At 48.4% G+C, this 17712-nt stretch overlaps 1 protein-coding gene across 3 annotated transcripts in view; it reads left to right on the top strand.

Moving 5' to 3' along the window:
- Nucleotides 1-1004: 1004 nt before the first annotated feature.
- PTPN23 (protein tyrosine phosphatase non-receptor type 23) overlaps nucleotides 1005-17712 on the top strand; it is a 34085-nt gene continuing 17377 nt past the window's right edge. For 2 of the 3 annotated variants that reach the window (XM_063609249.1, XM_063609248.1), the window contains exon 1: nucleotides 1032-1277. In XM_063609249.1, the coding sequence (XP_063465319.1) occupies nucleotides 1194-1277 (84 nt within the window). In that variant the 5' untranslated portion in view covers nucleotides 1032-1193. Of the gene's footprint in view, nucleotides 1278-17712 lie in introns of all 3 variants that reach the window. The other variant, XM_055279299.2, reaches the window with a different exon arrangement.

The following is a 17712-nucleotide window of genomic DNA, read 5'->3' as shown; positions in this document are numbered from 1 at the left end:
TCAAAGTGGGCAAAATATTTCTTTGCTCACCTTTTACTTCCCTCTGCTCCAAGCCACAATCACCTGTCTCCTGGAAGACTACAAAAGGCTCACTGGTCTCCCAGCTCGCACTTTTGCACTCACTATCTCCAGGCCATTCTGTTATTTATTTCTGTTGTTACTATTATTATTCTGAGACGGAGTCTCGCTCTGTCGCTCAGGCTGGAGAGCAGTGGCACGATCTAGGCTCACCGCAATCTCCGCCTCCCAGGTTCAAGCGATTGAACCTCCAGCCTCAGCCTCCCGAGTAGCCTATTAATTGTTTCTAAAAGTAGGTGATACAGCCATATGATTTAACAATTCCTGCTCTACAGGTCCCCTCTCCAGAGGCAACAGGTGCTCTCCATTCCGTGGTCTTCCAGATACTGCGGGCGTCCCTGGGTGCTCACCTGGCCGGATACCTTCCCTCACCCACTTCCCCACAGGGCCCGGGGCCTCCTCGCTCCGCTTGAGACGCCCCATCCAGGCGCTCCCTCCCTATCGTCCGTCTCCCTTTGGCACTGCCCGGCCTCCTAGGCTGGGCTGAGTAGGCCAGTCTCCGGTCAGTCATTCTTCTGTTCCAAAGCTCGAAAGCCTTCGCAGCACTGGGAATGAAACCCCCTGCTCTCAGCCCCGACTCCTTCAGGCCAGGTGCCCCCTCCGCACCCTCTCTAAGGCCCGTTTTCGCGTCCTCTCTTCCCAGCGGCCACGTCATCTCTACCACAGCGCCAGTCCTCCACGGCCCTTGACAATACTTAGGAGGGCAAGTTCATAGGTGAGGTCTCATGCTCTTCCTAGGAGAGAGGAGCGCGGCGGGCAGGACCGGCAGGTGGGCTTGGCCCAGGAGGGGGGAATAAGCCCGCCCCGCGCCTCTCAGTTCAGAGGAGGAAGACTACTATCCCAGAAACCCTTTCGCCTCGGGCTGGCGAGCACCTGCCCGCACTACTCCCTCCGCGAGAATAAGGCTGAGCATGCGCAACAGGGACTGCGCCTGCGCAAAAGACCACGCGGGCGTGGGGCTGGGGGCACTGCAACTCCCGGCAGGCCGGTGGCATTTTTCATTCCCTCTCGTGACCAGTGACTTCCGGCGCGAAGGGGCGGGGCTGGGCTCGTGGCTGAGCCAGCCGCTGCAGTAGCTACGGGAGTGGCCGGGTGGCCGGCGGGTGCCAGCCGCCATGGAGGCCGTGCCCCGCATGCCCATGATCTGGCTGGACCTGAAGGAGGCTGGTGACTTTCACTTCCAGCCAGCTGTGAAGAAGGTGAGCTTGCCTTCCATCTTCCCCCCTATCCGCCGCGTATCTCCGTCGTCTGCCAGCGCGTGACGCCCCCCTGCGCGCCCATCACCTCAGGCCGGGTCGCAGGGTCCGGTGAGGCCAGGAGGGGCCTCCCCCGGTTTTCCTCAGCCTGTCCCACACCCCAGCGCCCGCAGGCCATTCTTCTCCCCGATAGCCCCGTGCTAGCACCTGCATCCTCATCTGAACCCGCTACCCGACTTCTTCCTCGAGTCATCCGCAGTTCCCACTGAGGCACCACACTTCCTCCTTCTGACGCTCGGGACCCAGTTCTGCCCCGCCCCTCCTCCATACCAGGACCGCCCCGCGCGGGAGCGGTGGGCGGCCCTGACCGTGCGGATTCTTCTGCTGCGCCCGGCCCTCGGTGCGCTGTCAAGTCCACGACCCGCCTGGGACAGACACTGGGGATGGCTCAGGGCGTGTGTTTCAGACGTGAGCCCCGGTGGCCCAGGGAGATGCCCGACCCCTGCGGTGAGGGTTTGTTTTACAGTTGCTGCGATTCTGTGTGGTCTCCCATTCGGGAGTCTCTTTGGACCAAACAATACAATTCCATGACATTTTTAGGAGGGTTACTGCTTTTCGTAACCGACTGGAGGGCATAAACAGTGTTGTAGAGCTCAGAGAAATCTTACTGTGTTGGAAGAACAGACGGGCAGGTTTGGCGTTGACTAAGGCAAGGAACTTCTGTGGAGAGGTCCAGGTATGGTGATTGAACACAGGTGCCCTCCGAGACATCCGCTGTATTGGTAGCACTGAGGGCTAGAGCAGAAGTGAAAAGGAACAACCAGGAGGCCGTCGCAGGTGGTGGGCCTTGTGGGCTTAGCACAGCAGATGCCAGAGTAAGCCCCAGTCTAGATGGTGCACCACTTAGCGAGATGCTTGGGAAAACAAATAGGAAAAAGAAAATGGGTTTGGAAGTAGTTTCCCAAGAAGCTGTCTGCCCTCTTCTCTCCATACACCATTGCCTTAGTTCAGACAGTGTTTGAATCCATCATCTAGCCTCTTGGGCCCAGGAAATGAGGGTAATTGATACAACATTCTAGACTTTTGTTAACTGTTATCCAGACATTGCTCTCTTCTTCATCTGCTGTTTCTTTTTTTTACCTTTTTTTTTTTTTTTTTTTTTTTGAGACAGAATTTCGCTCTTGTTGCCCAGGCTGGAGTGCAGTGGCAGGATCTCGGCTCACTGCGACGTCAGCCTCCTGGGTTCAAGCGATTCTCCTGCCTCAGCCTTCCTAGTAGCTGGAATTACAGGCATGCGCCACCATGCCCGGCTAATTTTGTATTTTTAGTAGAGATGGGGTTTCGCCATGTTGGTCAGACTGGTCTCGAACTCCCGACCTCAGGTCAGACTGGTCCCGAACTCCCGATCCGCCTGCCTTGGCCTCCCAAAGTGCTGGGATTACAGGCCTTCATCTGCTCTTTCATACAAATACAATTGGATGAATTTTTCTAAGACACAACAAAACTCCTGTTTTCTTTTTCTTTTTTTTTTTTTTTTAGATGGAGCCTCACTCTGTCACCCAGGCTGGAGTGCAGTGGCGGGATCTCGGCTCCCTGCAAGCTCCGCCTCCTGAGTTCATGCCATTCTCCTGCCTCAGCCTCCCAAGTAGCTGGGACTACAGGCACCCGCCACCACGCCTGCCTAATTTTTTGTATTTTTAGTGGAGAGGGGGTTTCATCGTGTTAGCCAGGATGGTCTCGATCTCCTGACCTCGTGATCCACCCGCCTCCGCCTCCCAAAGTGCTGGGATTACAGGCGTGAGCCACCATGCCTGGCCAAAACTCCTGTTTTCTATTTTATAGAATAGATCCAGTATCTGTTTTGTTTGTTTGTTTGTTTGTTTTGGCGGAGTCTTGGAATAGAGCCAGTATCTTTAGTTTTCCATTAGACTTATCCCAGTTCTTTCAGCATTTATTGAGTCCCCACTGTGTGCTTCATCTACTGTGTGCATCTGATAGTGGTACCCTAGATTCTGTTCTCAGTCACTTGCTGTTTCCTTACCATACTCTGTTTCCTCTTCTGTGCCTTTGGTCATGGAATTCTTCCTGCCTAGAAGAGCTCTCATTTTGCCCTGTGGGGTGGTGAGGTGCCCTTCTTCAATCTCTGTGAATTCATTTTCTTGTCTCTCATCCAACTTTCAAGGTCTACTTAAGCTCTCCTTTCTGCAGAGCCTTTCTTAATCTTTCTACCTGGATTAATCTTTCTCTTCTCTTAATTCCTTAACTCTTTTCATCTTTTCCCTGGTGACAGTTATGTATGCTGTGTTTTAACCCCCCTGTTAAAGTATATGTTACCTGAGAAGCATCTCTGTGTTCCCCAGAGCCTAACAGTGTACCCTCTACATAGTTGGCAGTCAGAAAAATGTTTCTCAAATGATTGAATTACAGCTAAGCGGAAATTTAGAGATGGTGACCATAAATATATGGGAATGTAGTAGATAAAATCTTGGCCCAGAAACTCCTAGGAAGAATTTTTGTTTGAACTTAGCCTTTGCTGCTCTGACCATTCACACCGAGCCCAAAGGGTATTGTGTGACCAGTGACTTCCCTAGATGCACCTGGGCCTCCAGGAGAGGAGTTGCTCATTAGCCCTTTAGCCCGAGGTGGTATCAGATACGAAACAATTCCTTCCACAGACATTGGAGGAGACTGTGCAGACACCACTGCAGCCTGGGGACTCTTCCCAACCTGCACCCCCTTCCCCAACTGCAGAGCCCCTTCTCTGCCTTCTGCCACTGGTACCTTTGTCCTTCTTTATCCTTGCTCTGAGCTGTGGGAACCTCTGCCAGTGAATTGGAGCTGAGGGTTAGAATTTAATTTAGAATAGAAGGGTGAAAATTGGTTCTGTTTACATCAACTGGTTAAGTACTATGCTGAACCCTGATAAGCAGACAAATAAGAGACACCCCTTTTTTTTTCAAGGAATTCATAGAGGAAATTAAAAAATTATAGTGATGACATTAAGAGTAGAAGTATTTGTAGGCCGGGTGCGGTGGCTCACGCCTGTAATCCCAGCACTTTGGGAGGCCGAGGCGGGCAGATCACGAGGTCAGGAGATCAAGACCATCCTGGCTAACACGGTGAAAACCCATCTCTACTAAAAATACAAAAAATTAGCTGGGCATAGTGGCGGGTGCCTGTAGTCCCAGCTACTCGGGAGGCTGAGGCAGGAGAATGGCATGAACCCGGGAGACGGAGCTTGCAGTGAGCCGAGATTGTGCCACTGCACTCCAGCCTGGGCAACAGAGCGAGACTCCGTCTCAAAAAAAAAAAAAAGAAAAAGAGTAGAAGTATTTGCAGTGTATAGAAATACCAGCCTGAGGAGGGGCCATCAGGGAAGGCTTCTCAGAGATGGATTTTAAAGGACAGATAGGAGTTTTCCAGACAGGTAAAGGGGTTCGTTGTTTGAAAGTGCTGGGCTTTTGACAAATCTTTCTTGGTGGCTAGTATTGATTTTCACTCCCAGTGGACAAGCCTTCCATTATGGCATAATGTGAAATAGAAGCCAAAAAAGCAGGATGGTTTTGAACTGCAGTGGCAAACTTTAGGTTAAGATACTAGACCCATGTAATTTTTTTTTTTTTTTTTTGAGACAGAGTTTTGCTTTCGTTGCCCAGGCTGGAGTGCAATGGCACCATCTTGGCTCACCACAACCTCTACCTCCCGGGTCCAAGTGATTCTCCTGCCTCAGCCTCCCAAGTAGCTGTGATTACAGGCATGCGCCACCACGCCCGGCTAATTTTGTATTTTTAGTAGAGACGGGGTTTCTCCATGTTGGTCAGGCTGGTCTTGAACTCCCGACCTCAGATGATCTGCCTGCCTCGGCCTCCCAAAGTGCTGGGATTACAGGCATAAGCCACCACACCCAGCCAGACCCACGTAATTTTTTAGTGGGGAAATGCTGCTGGCCCTGCATCTTCTTAACTTGTGCTTTGGAGGCCAGAGTGCTGATTCACTGGAAACTGATGATGGATGACTCTTGTCCTCTTTGTCAGTGAGTGATTTGGCCTCGGGTATTACTGTTTGAAGTTCTTTATTCTTTCTGGCCCAGACACTTGCCCTTAACCAGCTGTACTTGAGCTCAAGTCCAGCTTACTTGGACTGAGCTGTTACATTCATCCCTGATTCATTCATTGAACAACTAGTTATTGAGTGCCTGTCATGTGCCAGCCCTGGGTACAGTGGTGACAAAAACCTGTGTCTTGGCTGGGAGCAGTGGTTCTCACCTGTAATCCCAGCATTTTGGGAGGCTGAGGCGGGTAGATTGCTTGAGTCCAGGAGTTTGAGACCAGCCTGGCCAATATGATGAAACCTTATCTCTACTAAAAATACAAAAATTAGCTGGGCATGGTGGTGTGCGCCTTGTAAGCCCAGCTACTTAGGAGGCTGAGGTGGGAGGATCACTTGAGCCCAGGAGGTGGATGTTACAGTGAGCCAAGATCACACCACTGTACTCTAGTCAGGGTGACAGAGTGAGACCCTGTCTCCAAAAAAAACACCACAAAACCCTGTCTTCCTGAAACTTACCTTCTAGTAATCTACACAGTAACCCTCATCCTCAAGTGCAGGTGTACATCTGGCTGGTAGCCACCCTGCCCGTCACTTGGCTTCTCTTCATCTCCCATCCTCCTACTCTGGCTGAGTTGATCTCTAAATCTCTACTTTCCCATCAGGCTGCTCATGGCCTGACCCCAGCTTGCTTCAGCCTACCTCTCTAACTTCACTCCCCAATCCTCTCCTATGAGAACTTTCAGCTTCTCTTCCTTCCACATCCGGTCACTGCCCTTGCTCAGGCCCTTACTGGAATTCCCTTCCTCCTGTTTATCACATGGGTTGAACTGTACTTCATTAGGGTCCTCTCAGCCACCCAGCAAGTGTTTGGGCCAGAAACAAGAAAGAGCTTTTCCCTCCTCTAAATTCAGACTGTCTTGCTGTCCACCACTGGGTTAGCCTGCACCACACAGTGCACACTGGTTTTTCTTTTTTTTTGGAGACAGAGTCTCGCTCTGTCACCCAGGCTGGGGTATAATGGCGCAATCTCGGCTCACTGCAACCTCTGCCTCCTGGGTTCAAGCAGTTCTTGTGCCTCAGCCTCCCGAGTAGCTGGGATTACAGGTGTGTACCACCACGCCCAACTAATTTTTTATTTTTAATAGAGACGGGGTTTCACCATGTTGGCTAGGCTGGTCTCAAACTCCTGACCTCAAGTGATCCGCCCACCTCGGCCTCCCAAAGTGTTGGGATTACAGGCATGAGCCACTGTGCCCGGCCCACAGTGCACACTCTTGTTGCCTTTTTTTACTGTTCATTTTATTCACATCCAGGTAGAAGCCTCGTTTTTCAGGCTTATGGAATTTTTTTCTCCTTCCAGATTTTCCATGGGATGGCTGGCTCTTGAAAAACTAGCTTGCACATGTATGTACATACACAAACACACACATAGAAAGGTAAATAAGAGGACTAGAGGCCTAAAAGGCCTCTGGCTGCTCAGCAGTGAGGGGCATGGGACATTGCCAGTTACCTGTGGTGGTGACCTGCCTTATCTCTTGTCACAGATTTGGAGTCACCCAGTTGCCTGAGCCTGTCTGTTCACTTGTATTTGCAGCAGAACAGCTCCAGGCACAGATGACCTGGATTGTCCACTATTCTCTGACTTGAATCTCATACACCAGAGGCCTATATCCATTTCAGTTAGAGTTTAGACCAGATTCTTTCCTTTACTCAGGACGTAATAAAATATTTGTGTATAGGATGTGCTTAACAAGCATTGGTTGAATGACCTAGTCTAGTTCTAGGACCTTCTGGGAGAGGTAACCTGAGTCTTCCTCACTGTGTTTTTCAGACAGGCAAGGGGCCATTCAGAAAAGATGTGGGAACGAGGCCTTGAGTATTATCGTAGGGATTAGACAAGGGGAAGATGAAGGTATGTTCTTATCCCCAATACTCTTGGCCTGTGGTGGTTTTCTTTCAGGCTTGCTGACATGGACCAAGGAGCTGAAGATTTCACTTGGCAATATGCCATTCTCTGAATATAATTAGTCTCATTTGAAATTTAGTAGCTGAACATATAATGTATTAATTAACAATACTGGTCAGGCACGTTGGCTCATGCCTGTAATCCCAGCACTTTGGGAGGCCAAGGCAGGAGGATCACTCAAGACCAGGAGTTTGAGACTAACCTGGGCAACAAAGCAAGACCCTGTCTCCACAAAAAAAAAAAAAAAAAAAAAAAAAAAAAAGGTCAGGTCAGGTGTGGTGTGGTGGCACACACCTGTAGTCCCTGCTACTCGGGAGGCTGAGGTGGGGGGTATGACTTAAGCCCAGGAGGTTGAGGCTGTGGTGAACCAAGATCTCGCCACTCCAGCCTGGGTGTCAGAGACCCTGTCTCAAAAAAAAAAAAAAGTTTGTTTCTTAGAGTAGCCCAAGGAATGCCCTACATTTGAGTCAACCCTGGAACTGGAGAAAAAAGAAACAATGTAATTGGTGAACAAAGGTAAAACTAACACATGTGATGCCTTTTAATTGCCTTTTCTTCTGGGCTTATTGCTTTAATTAGCATGATGGGCCGGGCGCGGTGGCTCACGCCTGTAATCCCAGCACTTTGGGAGGCCGAGGCGGGTGGATCACGAGGTCAGGAGATCGAGACCATCCTGGCTAACACGGTGAAACCCCGTCTCTACTAAAAATACAAAAAATTAGCTGGGCGCGGTGGCGGGCGCCTGTAGTCCCAGCTACTCGGGAGGCTGAGGCAGGAGAATGGCGTGAACCCGGGAGGCGGAGCTTGCAGTGAGCCGAGATCGCGCCACTGCACTCCAGCCTGGGCGACAGAGCCAGACTCCATCTCAAAAAAAAAAAAAAAAAAAAAAAAAAAAAAAATTAGCATGATGAAATTCCAAATGTTATGTCAAATTAAGAGCAAAGCATACATAGAAGAATGAGAACATACTAGTAACAAGAGAAGGTGATGCAGAGGGATTAATACTAGGCCTGGAGTCAGGAAATCTATCTTGGGGTCCTAGCACTATCATTGCTCATCTGTGGTTTCCCCTTTCTCTAATCTGCAAAATCTTGGCAGGACCAGGATGGATGTTTCCAGTGATCTCATCTAGCTACAAAATTCTCTACTGTTTGGTGCTCAGTAAAATAGCAGAGTAGCATCATGGAAATAGCATAGCTATTAGAATCAGACCTTGGTTTAGGTCCCCTCTCATTCGTTTAATAGCTGAATGACCTTTAGCTGCCACGAAGATTACATAACTAATCTAGTCCTCACTTTTCTTACCTGAAACATGGAACTAATAATATACCTCATAAGCGTCTGAGAATCAAAATTAATGCTTCCAAGTTCTTTTTTATTTTTATTTTTTTAGAGATGGGGTCTTGCTGTAACACCCAGGCTGGAGTGCAGTGGCGTGATCTCGGCTCACTGCAGCCTCTACCTCCAGGTCTCAAGTGGTCCTTCCACCTCATCCTCCCGAATAGCTAGGACCACAGGCATGCACCACCATACTATGCTAATTTTGCTTATTTTTTTTTTTTGAGACGGAGTCTCGCTCTGTCGCCCAGGCTAGAGTGCAGTGGCGCAATCTCGGCTCACTGCAAGCTCCACCTCCGGGGTTCATGCCATTCTCCTGCCTCAGCCTCTCAGAGTAGCTGGGACTACAGGCGCCCGCCACCACGCCCGGCTAATTTTTTGTATTTTTTTTTTTTTAGTGGAGACAGGGTTTCATTGTGGTCTCGATCTCCTGACCTCGTGATCCGCCCGCCTCGGCCTCCCAAAGTGCTGGGATTACAAGCGTGAGCCACTGCGCCCGGCCTAATTTTGCTTATTTTTTTAGGGATAAGGTCTCACTGTGTTGCCCAGGCTGGTCTCAAACACCTGGGCTTAAGTAGGTATATAAGTATATACACCTACTATGTACCCACAAAAATTAATGGGGTACTTGATATGGCCAAACATGTATAGTAATCACATCAGGGTAAATGGGGTATTCATTACCACAAGCATTTATCCTTTCTTTGTGTTACAGACAATCCAATTATACTTTTATTTTTAAACGTAATAAATTATTGCTGACTATAGTTACCCTGTTTTGCTGTCAAATACTAGATCTTTTTTTTTTTTTTTTTTGAGACAGAGTTTCGCGCTTGTCACCCAGGCTGGAGTACAGTGGCACAATCTCAGCTCACCACAACCTCCGCCTCCCGTGTTCAAGCGTTTCTACTGCCTCAGCCTCCTGAGTAGCTGGGATTACAAGCACCTGCCACCATGCCCAGCTAATTTTTGTCTTTTTAGTAGAGACTGGGTTTTGCCATGTTGGACAGGGTGGTCTCGAACTCCTGACCTCAGATGATCCACCCGCCTTGGCCTCCCAAAGTGCTGGGATTACAGGTGTGAGCCACCATGCCCAGCCTCAAATACTAGATTGTATTCATTCTATCTAACTATATTTTTGTACTCATTAACCATTCCCACTCCACCTCCCACCATTCCCACTACCCTTCCCAGCCTCTGGTATTCATCATTCTACTGTTGGTTTCCATGAATTCAGTGGTTTTAATTTTTAGCTCCCACAAATAAGTGAGAACATGCAGAGTTTGTCTTTCTAATGCTTGTAAGTTCTTAGTACAGGTCTTGGCCTATTGTAAACAATACTTTCACCTGAGCGTCTTCCTTCCCTGTTTAGGAAATAACTCGAATCCTTATGACAGCTCTGAACTAGATGTAGCAAGTGATATTAACCCCATTTTACACATGAAAAAAGCCAAGCTGCCTGGGCGCGGTGGCTCACGCTTGTAAACCCAGCACTTTGGGAGGCTGAGGCGGGCGGATCACGAGGTCAGGAGATCGAGACCACGGTGAAACCCCATCTCTACTAAAAAATACAAAAAATTAGCCAGGCATGGTGGCGGGCGCCTGTGGTCCCAGCTACTCGGAGAGGCTGAGGCAGGAGAATGGCGTGAACCTGGGAGGCGGAGCTTGCAGTGAGCCAAGATTGCGCCACTCCAGCCTGGGCAACAGAGTGAGACTCCGTCTCAAAAAAAAAAAAAAAGAAAAAAGCCAAGCCTAGGCTGGGCATGGTGACTCACGCCTGTAATCCCAGCACTTTGGGATGCCGAGATGGGAGGATAGCTTGAGGCCAGGAGTTCAAACCAGCCTGGGCACCATAGCAAGACCCCTGTCTCTACAAAATAAAAATAAAAATTATCTGGGGCCAGGCACGGTGGCTCACGCCTGTAATCCCAGCACTTTGGGAGGCCAAGGCGGGTGGGTCATGAAGTCAAGGGTTCGGGACCAGGGCCGGGCGTGGTGGCTCATGCCTGTAATCGCAGCACTTTGGGAGGCCGAGGTGGGCGGATCACGAGATCAGGAGATAAAGACCATCCTGGCTAACATGGTGAATCCCCATCTCCACTAAAAATACAAACAATTAGCCAGGCGTGGTGGTGTGGCGGGCGCCTGTAGTCCCAGCTGCTCAGGAGGCTGAGGCAGGAGAATGGCGTGAACCCAGGAGGTGGAGCTTGCGGTGAGCCGAGATCGCATCACTGCACTCCAGCCTGGGGGACTGAGACTCCGTCTCAGGGAAAAATAAAAAAAGAGTTCGAGACCAGCCTAGCCAACATGGCAAAACCCCATCTCTACTAAAAATACAAAAATTAGCCGCATATGGCGGCATGCACCTATAGTCCCAGCTACTTGGGAGGCTTAGGCAGGAGAATTGCTTGAACTCAGGAGGTGGAGGTTGCAGTAAGACGAGATCGCGCCATTGCACTCCAGCCTGGGTAACAGAGCGAGACTCCGTCTCAAAAAAAAATAGCTGGGCATGGTGGCACACAGCTGTAGTCCTAGCCACACAAGAGGCTGAGGTGGGAGGATCACTTGGAGTTTGAAGCTTCATTGAGCGATGATAGTACCACTGCACTCCAGCCTGCCTGACACAGCAAGACCATTTCTAAAAAAAAAAAAAAACCAAAAAAACAAAAAACCAAGCCCAGATTTCACAGCAACTCAGGGGCACTGTTTCCCACTTGTAATCTGGTAACTCCTTTCTTTTCTTTTTCCCCTCAGTGGCTGTGATCCCTGGATGTGCCCTCACTGAGAGCTCTCCACGGGTCTTCTCTTACTCCTTCAGAAAAGGATCCCCAGCTATTCCAAAGCCTGGCTGTTTTTGGAGGTTCTCTGGTCTTCTTCCTGTTAGTTGTGTAGGTACTGGGTTCCTGTCAGGGCCTCTCGTTCTTTCTCCTGGTCTGCTGCTGGGCCTGCCTTCTCAAGCTCCACTGGAGCTTCATATTTCTCGCTAGACTGTTCCGAGTTCTGCAGAGTCCCAGACCATAGCAAAATGGGGACAAGGTCTCTGTCCCTTACTCCAGGAACTTCACCCAGCCTCTTTCTTCTTTTTTAGTGGAGGAGTGATCAGCAGTCACAGAGGATTTTGTTAGGGTTTTAAAAATATCCTTTTTGCTTCTAACAGGCTGCAAATAATAATAATAACAAATATCCTGGCTGCTCCACTGACTCACTGTGTGGCCAGGGATTCATTTTCTGTGCCTGTTTTTCAGAGTTGTTTGTAAGAACCATATTTTTTAAAAATAGAAATGCTTTGGGAGGCTGATGTGTGTTGACTGCTCGAGCCCAGGAGTTTGAGACCAGACTGGGCAACATAGTGAGACCCCGTCTCTATAAAATAAAAAAAAAGTTTGGATGTAATGGCTCATGTCTGTAATCCCAACACTTTGGGAGTCTGAGGCAGAAGGATTGCTTGAGGCTAGAAGTTCCAGAGCAGCCTGGGCAATATAGCAAGACACTACCTCTACAGAAAATTAGCTGAGTATCGTGGCATTTGCCTGTAGTTCTGGCTGCTTGGAAGGCTGAGGCAGGAGAATTACTTGGACCCAGAAGTTTGAGACTGCAGTGAGCTATGGTTGCAGTATCACTGTAACTCCAGCCTGGGCAACAGAACAAGACCTTGTCTCGAATATAAAATAAAATAAAACAATAAAAAATAAAAACAATTTAAATAGAAATGGAATGGTCTAATATGGAAAGAACATGGGCTCTGGAGCCCAAATGCCTGGGTTTCAATCATATCCCCATCAGTTATTAGCGCCGTGACCTTGGTGAATACCCTAACTCTTTGCCTCAGTTTCCTCATTTCCTCATCTATAAAGTGGTGATGATAATAGTGTCTACCTCTTAGGGTTGTTGTAAGGACAGACTGATTACTAGGCACTCAGCACAGTGGCTGACCTGTGGTAGGTTCTCAGTAAGCGTCTGCTGCTGATCTTACAGGAGGACCAAGATGAGATTCAGACAGAATGTGACCTCTAGGCATGATTTGCTAGGGGTGGGAGCAGCATCCTTCCATCACCATTGTGTGAACAGCAGGGTCAGATGTTCCTAGTGATATCACGGGAAGCCTTGTTTCTAGGACATAGGAGTCTCCTGTCCGTCTGATTCCTTTGGCCTCTATCCCACGAGACCTCTGAGCTACACTTTTACTCGTTTTCTCTAACCTAATGGTGGGCGAAACCTCTTACTGCAAAGGAGTTAACCACAGAACATTCTCTCATATAGTCAAGTTTTACCTCATAGCTTAGGCCACATTTAAAAAAATATTTTAGTTAATTAATTATTTTTGAGACGGTGTCACCCAGGCTGGAGTGCAGTGGCACAATCATGGTTCACTGCAAACTTGAACTCCTGGCGTCAAGCAGTCCTCTCACCTCAACCTCCCAACTGGCCAAGAGTATAGGTGCACACCACCACACCTGGCTAATTTTTGTGCTTTTTGTAGAAATGGGGTTTCACCATGTTGCCCAGGCTTGTCTTGAACTCCTGGGCTCAAATGATCTGCCCACCTCGGCCTCCCAAAATGCTGAGATTAGAGGCATGAGCCACTGTGCTTGGCATATTTTTATTTTTTAATACGGACAGGGTCTCACTGTGACACCCCAGCTGAAGTGAGGTGGTGCCATCATAGCTCACTGCAGCTTCAAACTCCTGAGCTTAAGCAGTCCTGCCTCAGCCTCCCAACTAGCTGAGACCACAGGCATGCACCACCACTCCTGGCTAATTTTTAAATTTTTTTTTCGTAGAGATGGGGGTCTCATCATATTGCCCAGGCTGGTCTGGAACTCCTAGCCTCAAGTGATCCTCTCACCCCAACCTACCAAAGTGCTGAGATTATAGTCATGAGCCATCATGCCCAACCCAAGGCCACTTTTTATAGTTGCGTTTTTGTTGTTGTTGTCGTCATTGTTTTTGAGGGAGGGAGTGGAGAGAGGGTGGAGTTGGATAGATCAGAGTGAGGATTTTTTTTTTTTTTTTTTTTTTTGAGACAGAGTTTCGCTCTTGTTTCCCAGACTGGAGTGCAGTGGTGCAACTTCGGCTCACCACAACCTCCTCCTCCCGGGTTGAAGCGATTCTCCTGCCTCAGCCTCCCAAGTAGCTGGGATTATAGGCATGAGCCACCATGCCTGGCTAATTTTTGCATTTTTAGTAGAGACGGGGTTTCGCCATGTTAGCCAGGCTGGTCTCGAACTCCTGATCTTGTGATCCACCCGCCTCGGCCTCCCAAAGTGCTGGGATTACAGGCGTGAGCCACCGCGCCCGGCCCGAGGATTGTTAAATGACTGTCAGCTCCCTAAAGTTCTTGGTAAATCCTTATGTTTGTGCATAGTTGAAAATTTCTAGGGGGATTTATTTCGTGGCTTTTATCATATTCTCAAAGGACCCACAAAAGGCTAAATAAAAACCACTGATAGGGGAAAGTGGTATTCAGGTACCATTTAGCTCTTCAGCAACTCTTAAGACATTTGTTTTCCAAATTTCAAACATATAGAAAAATTGGAAGAATAATTCAGTGCTCACCCAAATTCTCACTATCTAGTTTTTTGTTTTGTTTTGTTTTGTTTTGTTTTTAGAGACGGGATTTACTCTATGTGGCCTAGGCTGGACTTGAACTGCTAGGCTCAAGTGATCCTCCTGCCCTAGCCTCTGGAGTAGCTGAGACTACAGGTGTGCATTGCGCCTGGCTGATTCATTTTTTAATTTTTGTAGAGATGGGATTTATTGTTATGTTGCCCAGTCTGGCCTTGAACTCCTGGGGTCAAGTGATCCTCTGGCCTTAGCCTCCCAAAATGCTGGAAGTACAGGTGTGAACCACTGCACCCAGTGCGTTACCTAGTTTTTGTTTGTTTTTTTGTTTTGTTTGTTTTGTTTTTTTAAGATGGAGTCTTGATCTGTGGCCAAGGCTGGAGTGCAGTGGTGCAATCTCAGCTCACTGCAACCTCCCCCTCCCGAGTTCAAGTGATTCTCCTGTCTCAGCCTCCCGAGAAGCTGGGATTACAGGTGCCCACCACCATGCCTGGCTAATTTTTGTGTTTTTAGTAGAGATGGGGTTTCACCATGTTGGTCAGGCTGGTCTCGAACTCCTGACCTCAAGTGATCCACCTGCCTTGGCCTCCCAAAGTGTTGGGATTACAGGCGTAAGCCACCGTGCCCGGCTATCTAGTTTTGATGGATGTATTTCACCTTATTTGTTTTCTCTCCAGATAGATAGATAGATAGATAGATAGATAGATAGATAGATAGATAGATTTGATGGATGTATTTCACCTTATTTGTTTTCTCGATAGATAGATAGATAGATAGATAGATAGATAGATAGATAGATAGATAGATAGATAGATTGATTTGATGGATGTATTTCACCTTATTTGTTTTCTCTCCAGATAGATAGATAGATAGATAGATAGATAGATAGATAGATAGATAGATTGATTAAATAGATAGACAGAAGAGATAGAGATCCCACAAGCCCTTTGAAAGTAAGTTTTGGACATCACTTTTCCCGGACACATCTCAGCATGTATTTCCTAAGAGTGAGGACATTCTACACAATCACAATATTATTATCATACCTAAGAAAATCTGCAATAATTTTCCCCTATCTTTTATGACTTTTCTTTTTTTTGCAGACTCAGATCCAGTTGGGATTCTCATATTGCATTTAGTTGTGTTCTGTCCCTTTAATTATTTATTTATTTATTTATTTGGAAACAGGCTGGAGTGTGCACACAGCTCACCATAGCCTCAACCTCTCAGGCTGATTCTCCCACCTCTCCCTCTTGAGTAGCTGGGACTACAGGCGTGGGCCACCATACCCAGCTAATTTTTTTCTTTCTTTTTTTTTTTTTTTTAAATTTGTAGAGATAGGGTCTCATTATGTTGCCCAGGCTGCTCTGGAACTCCTGGGCTCAACAGTCCTCTGACCTCAGCCACCCAAAGTGCTGGGATTACAGGCTTGAGCCACCATGTCCAACCTGTTTAATCATTTTTAATCTAGAACAGTCCACTGCTCAACCCCCTCCTTTTGCATGACATTAATTTTTTGAAGAGAGTGGGTTCATTGTTGCCCCATTTTCTGAATTTTTCTGAGTGTTTCCTTTTCGTGTTCATCTGTCCTCTGCATTTCCTGTAAAAGCAATCATTTGCTGAGTATACAACACATCTGATAAGGCCCCTACCATTCCTTAATGCTTATTGTTTGAGGTTGGGGTCACTGTCGTGACCCTGCCGTCAGCACACAGTATGATGGAGCATGTTTGGAATGTGAGCGGAAGAGCAGCTAATATTCAAGGAAGTGACATTTCGGCTGAGTCTTAGTAGAGAAAGTAGGGACAATGTAGATAAGCATTGATACCTGAGAGCAGTAATTCCCAAGTACTGTTGGCCGGTTGTCCCTGGGAGGTGCCAGAGGACAATCCTTGAAGGTTGTGGAGAGCAGGTTGTTTATTTTTGTAGAGACGGGTCTTGCTCTGTTGCCCAGGCTGATCTCTAATTCCTGACCTCAAGTGATCCTCCCACCTCAGCCACCCAAAGTGTTGGGATTACACACTTGAGCCACCTCCCCCGGCCAGGAACAGGTTGTGCAGGGTCATAAACTCTGTGCCAAGATTAGATTTGGTCCTAGGGGCTTTGGGATGCTACTGCACACATTCTTTTTAGATTATACATCATTTCCTATCATCTCACTGTCCTGAGATAAGCATGTTTTGCTCTGTCTTCTCCCTAAGGGTGTGTGTGTGTTTCAGAAGGATTTAAAGCTAGAAGTGACCTCAGAGTTGTGTTAGAAATAACAATTCTGGCCACTTGGTAAGGGACGGATTTGAAGGGGTGGGTTGTCCAGGACAGAGGTGGCATGGGGAGAGAGAAAAGAGCTTATGGACACAGGGACTTTCAGGAGCTGAAACCAACAGGAGAACAGGGTTAGACTCAGAGGTTTGGGAAAGGGTTGCTTGGTGCTGTAATTAGCTCAGCTATCGCCTCCCTGCCATCTGTTCCTCTTCTCCCTTTGCTCACCAGGCAGACAGAAGCTGTCACACAGGCTTCCTGGTTCCCATGTGGCTGATTCCTTAGCCATGCATCCTGGGTCCTGGGAAGGGACCCCAGGAAAGATGAGTGGGCCACACACATGGTGTGAGTGAGTGTGCTCCCAGACAGAGCAGGCTGCCTCATCTCAGCCTTTCTCAGCCACCTCTCTCTCTACCTTGCAAACCTTGGTCGTAGCCTTAAGGAGCCCTGTGAGGTGGGTATCAGTGCTCTTAGTGTTTGTGGCGTGAGTGGATCTGGCCTCCAAGATTGCTAGCCAAGACACCAGCAGCAAGTACTGCAACAGGGACAGTTGCAGTTGCCTTAGTCTGGTGATCTGAGTTGAACAGGGGGCCCTTTGGGCTGAGCCTGTGCCTCCAGGTGGGTGTGTATGCTCACTGTCCAAGACAGTCTGCTCTGGAGGTGGTGAGTGCCACTGTGGACAGGCACTCTGGTGCTCTCTCTGATGTGGGTAGTGACCTCCCCTTCTCACCTTCTCCCACCTGGGCCATTCTCCTCACACAGCTGCAGGTCTTTCCTCACAGATGAGGACACTGCAGATCACATATTTCTATGCTATCTTTTCCCAGGCCGGGAGGATGGGTTGGTGAGAGAGGCTTTCTGTTCCCACTCTTGTTTGGTGCCTCTTGCCTGCACTTGCTATCAGCTTAGGGTTATGGTTGTCACCCGAAAACACAGCAGGGCCCAATCTTCTAGAGAGGCTTGAGTTTGTGACCCTTTCTGGAATCCTTATTAGGACCCCATTTCAGTCAGCTGAGTTCCTTGGCTTCCTGAGCTGGCAGACTCCTGGACTTTGTAGAGAGGCTGCAGCATTAGGAGGACCTGCCAGAGTGTTGGTGGAGAGTCAAGGCTCTCGTGGTCGGCATTTTGGTGCTGCCTGTTCAGGAGGTGAAGCTCCTGGTGGTCCAGGAGACATGCTTATGGTTGTAGGTCTGCACTTAATCCTGAGCCCTGGTTGGTGCTTGCCCAGGACTCAGAGGGCAAGGCGGGGGTCTTGTCTGCCAC

Source organism: Symphalangus syndactylus, chromosome 1 (assembly GCF_028878055.3).
Source record: "Symphalangus syndactylus isolate Jambi chromosome 1, NHGRI_mSymSyn1-v2.1_pri, whole genome shotgun sequence".
Taxonomy (NCBI): domain Eukaryota; kingdom Metazoa; phylum Chordata; class Mammalia; order Primates; family Hylobatidae; genus Symphalangus; species Symphalangus syndactylus.
The sequence above is the reverse complement of the archived record's forward strand: the minus strand, read 5'-3'. Positions and strand labels throughout refer to the sequence as shown.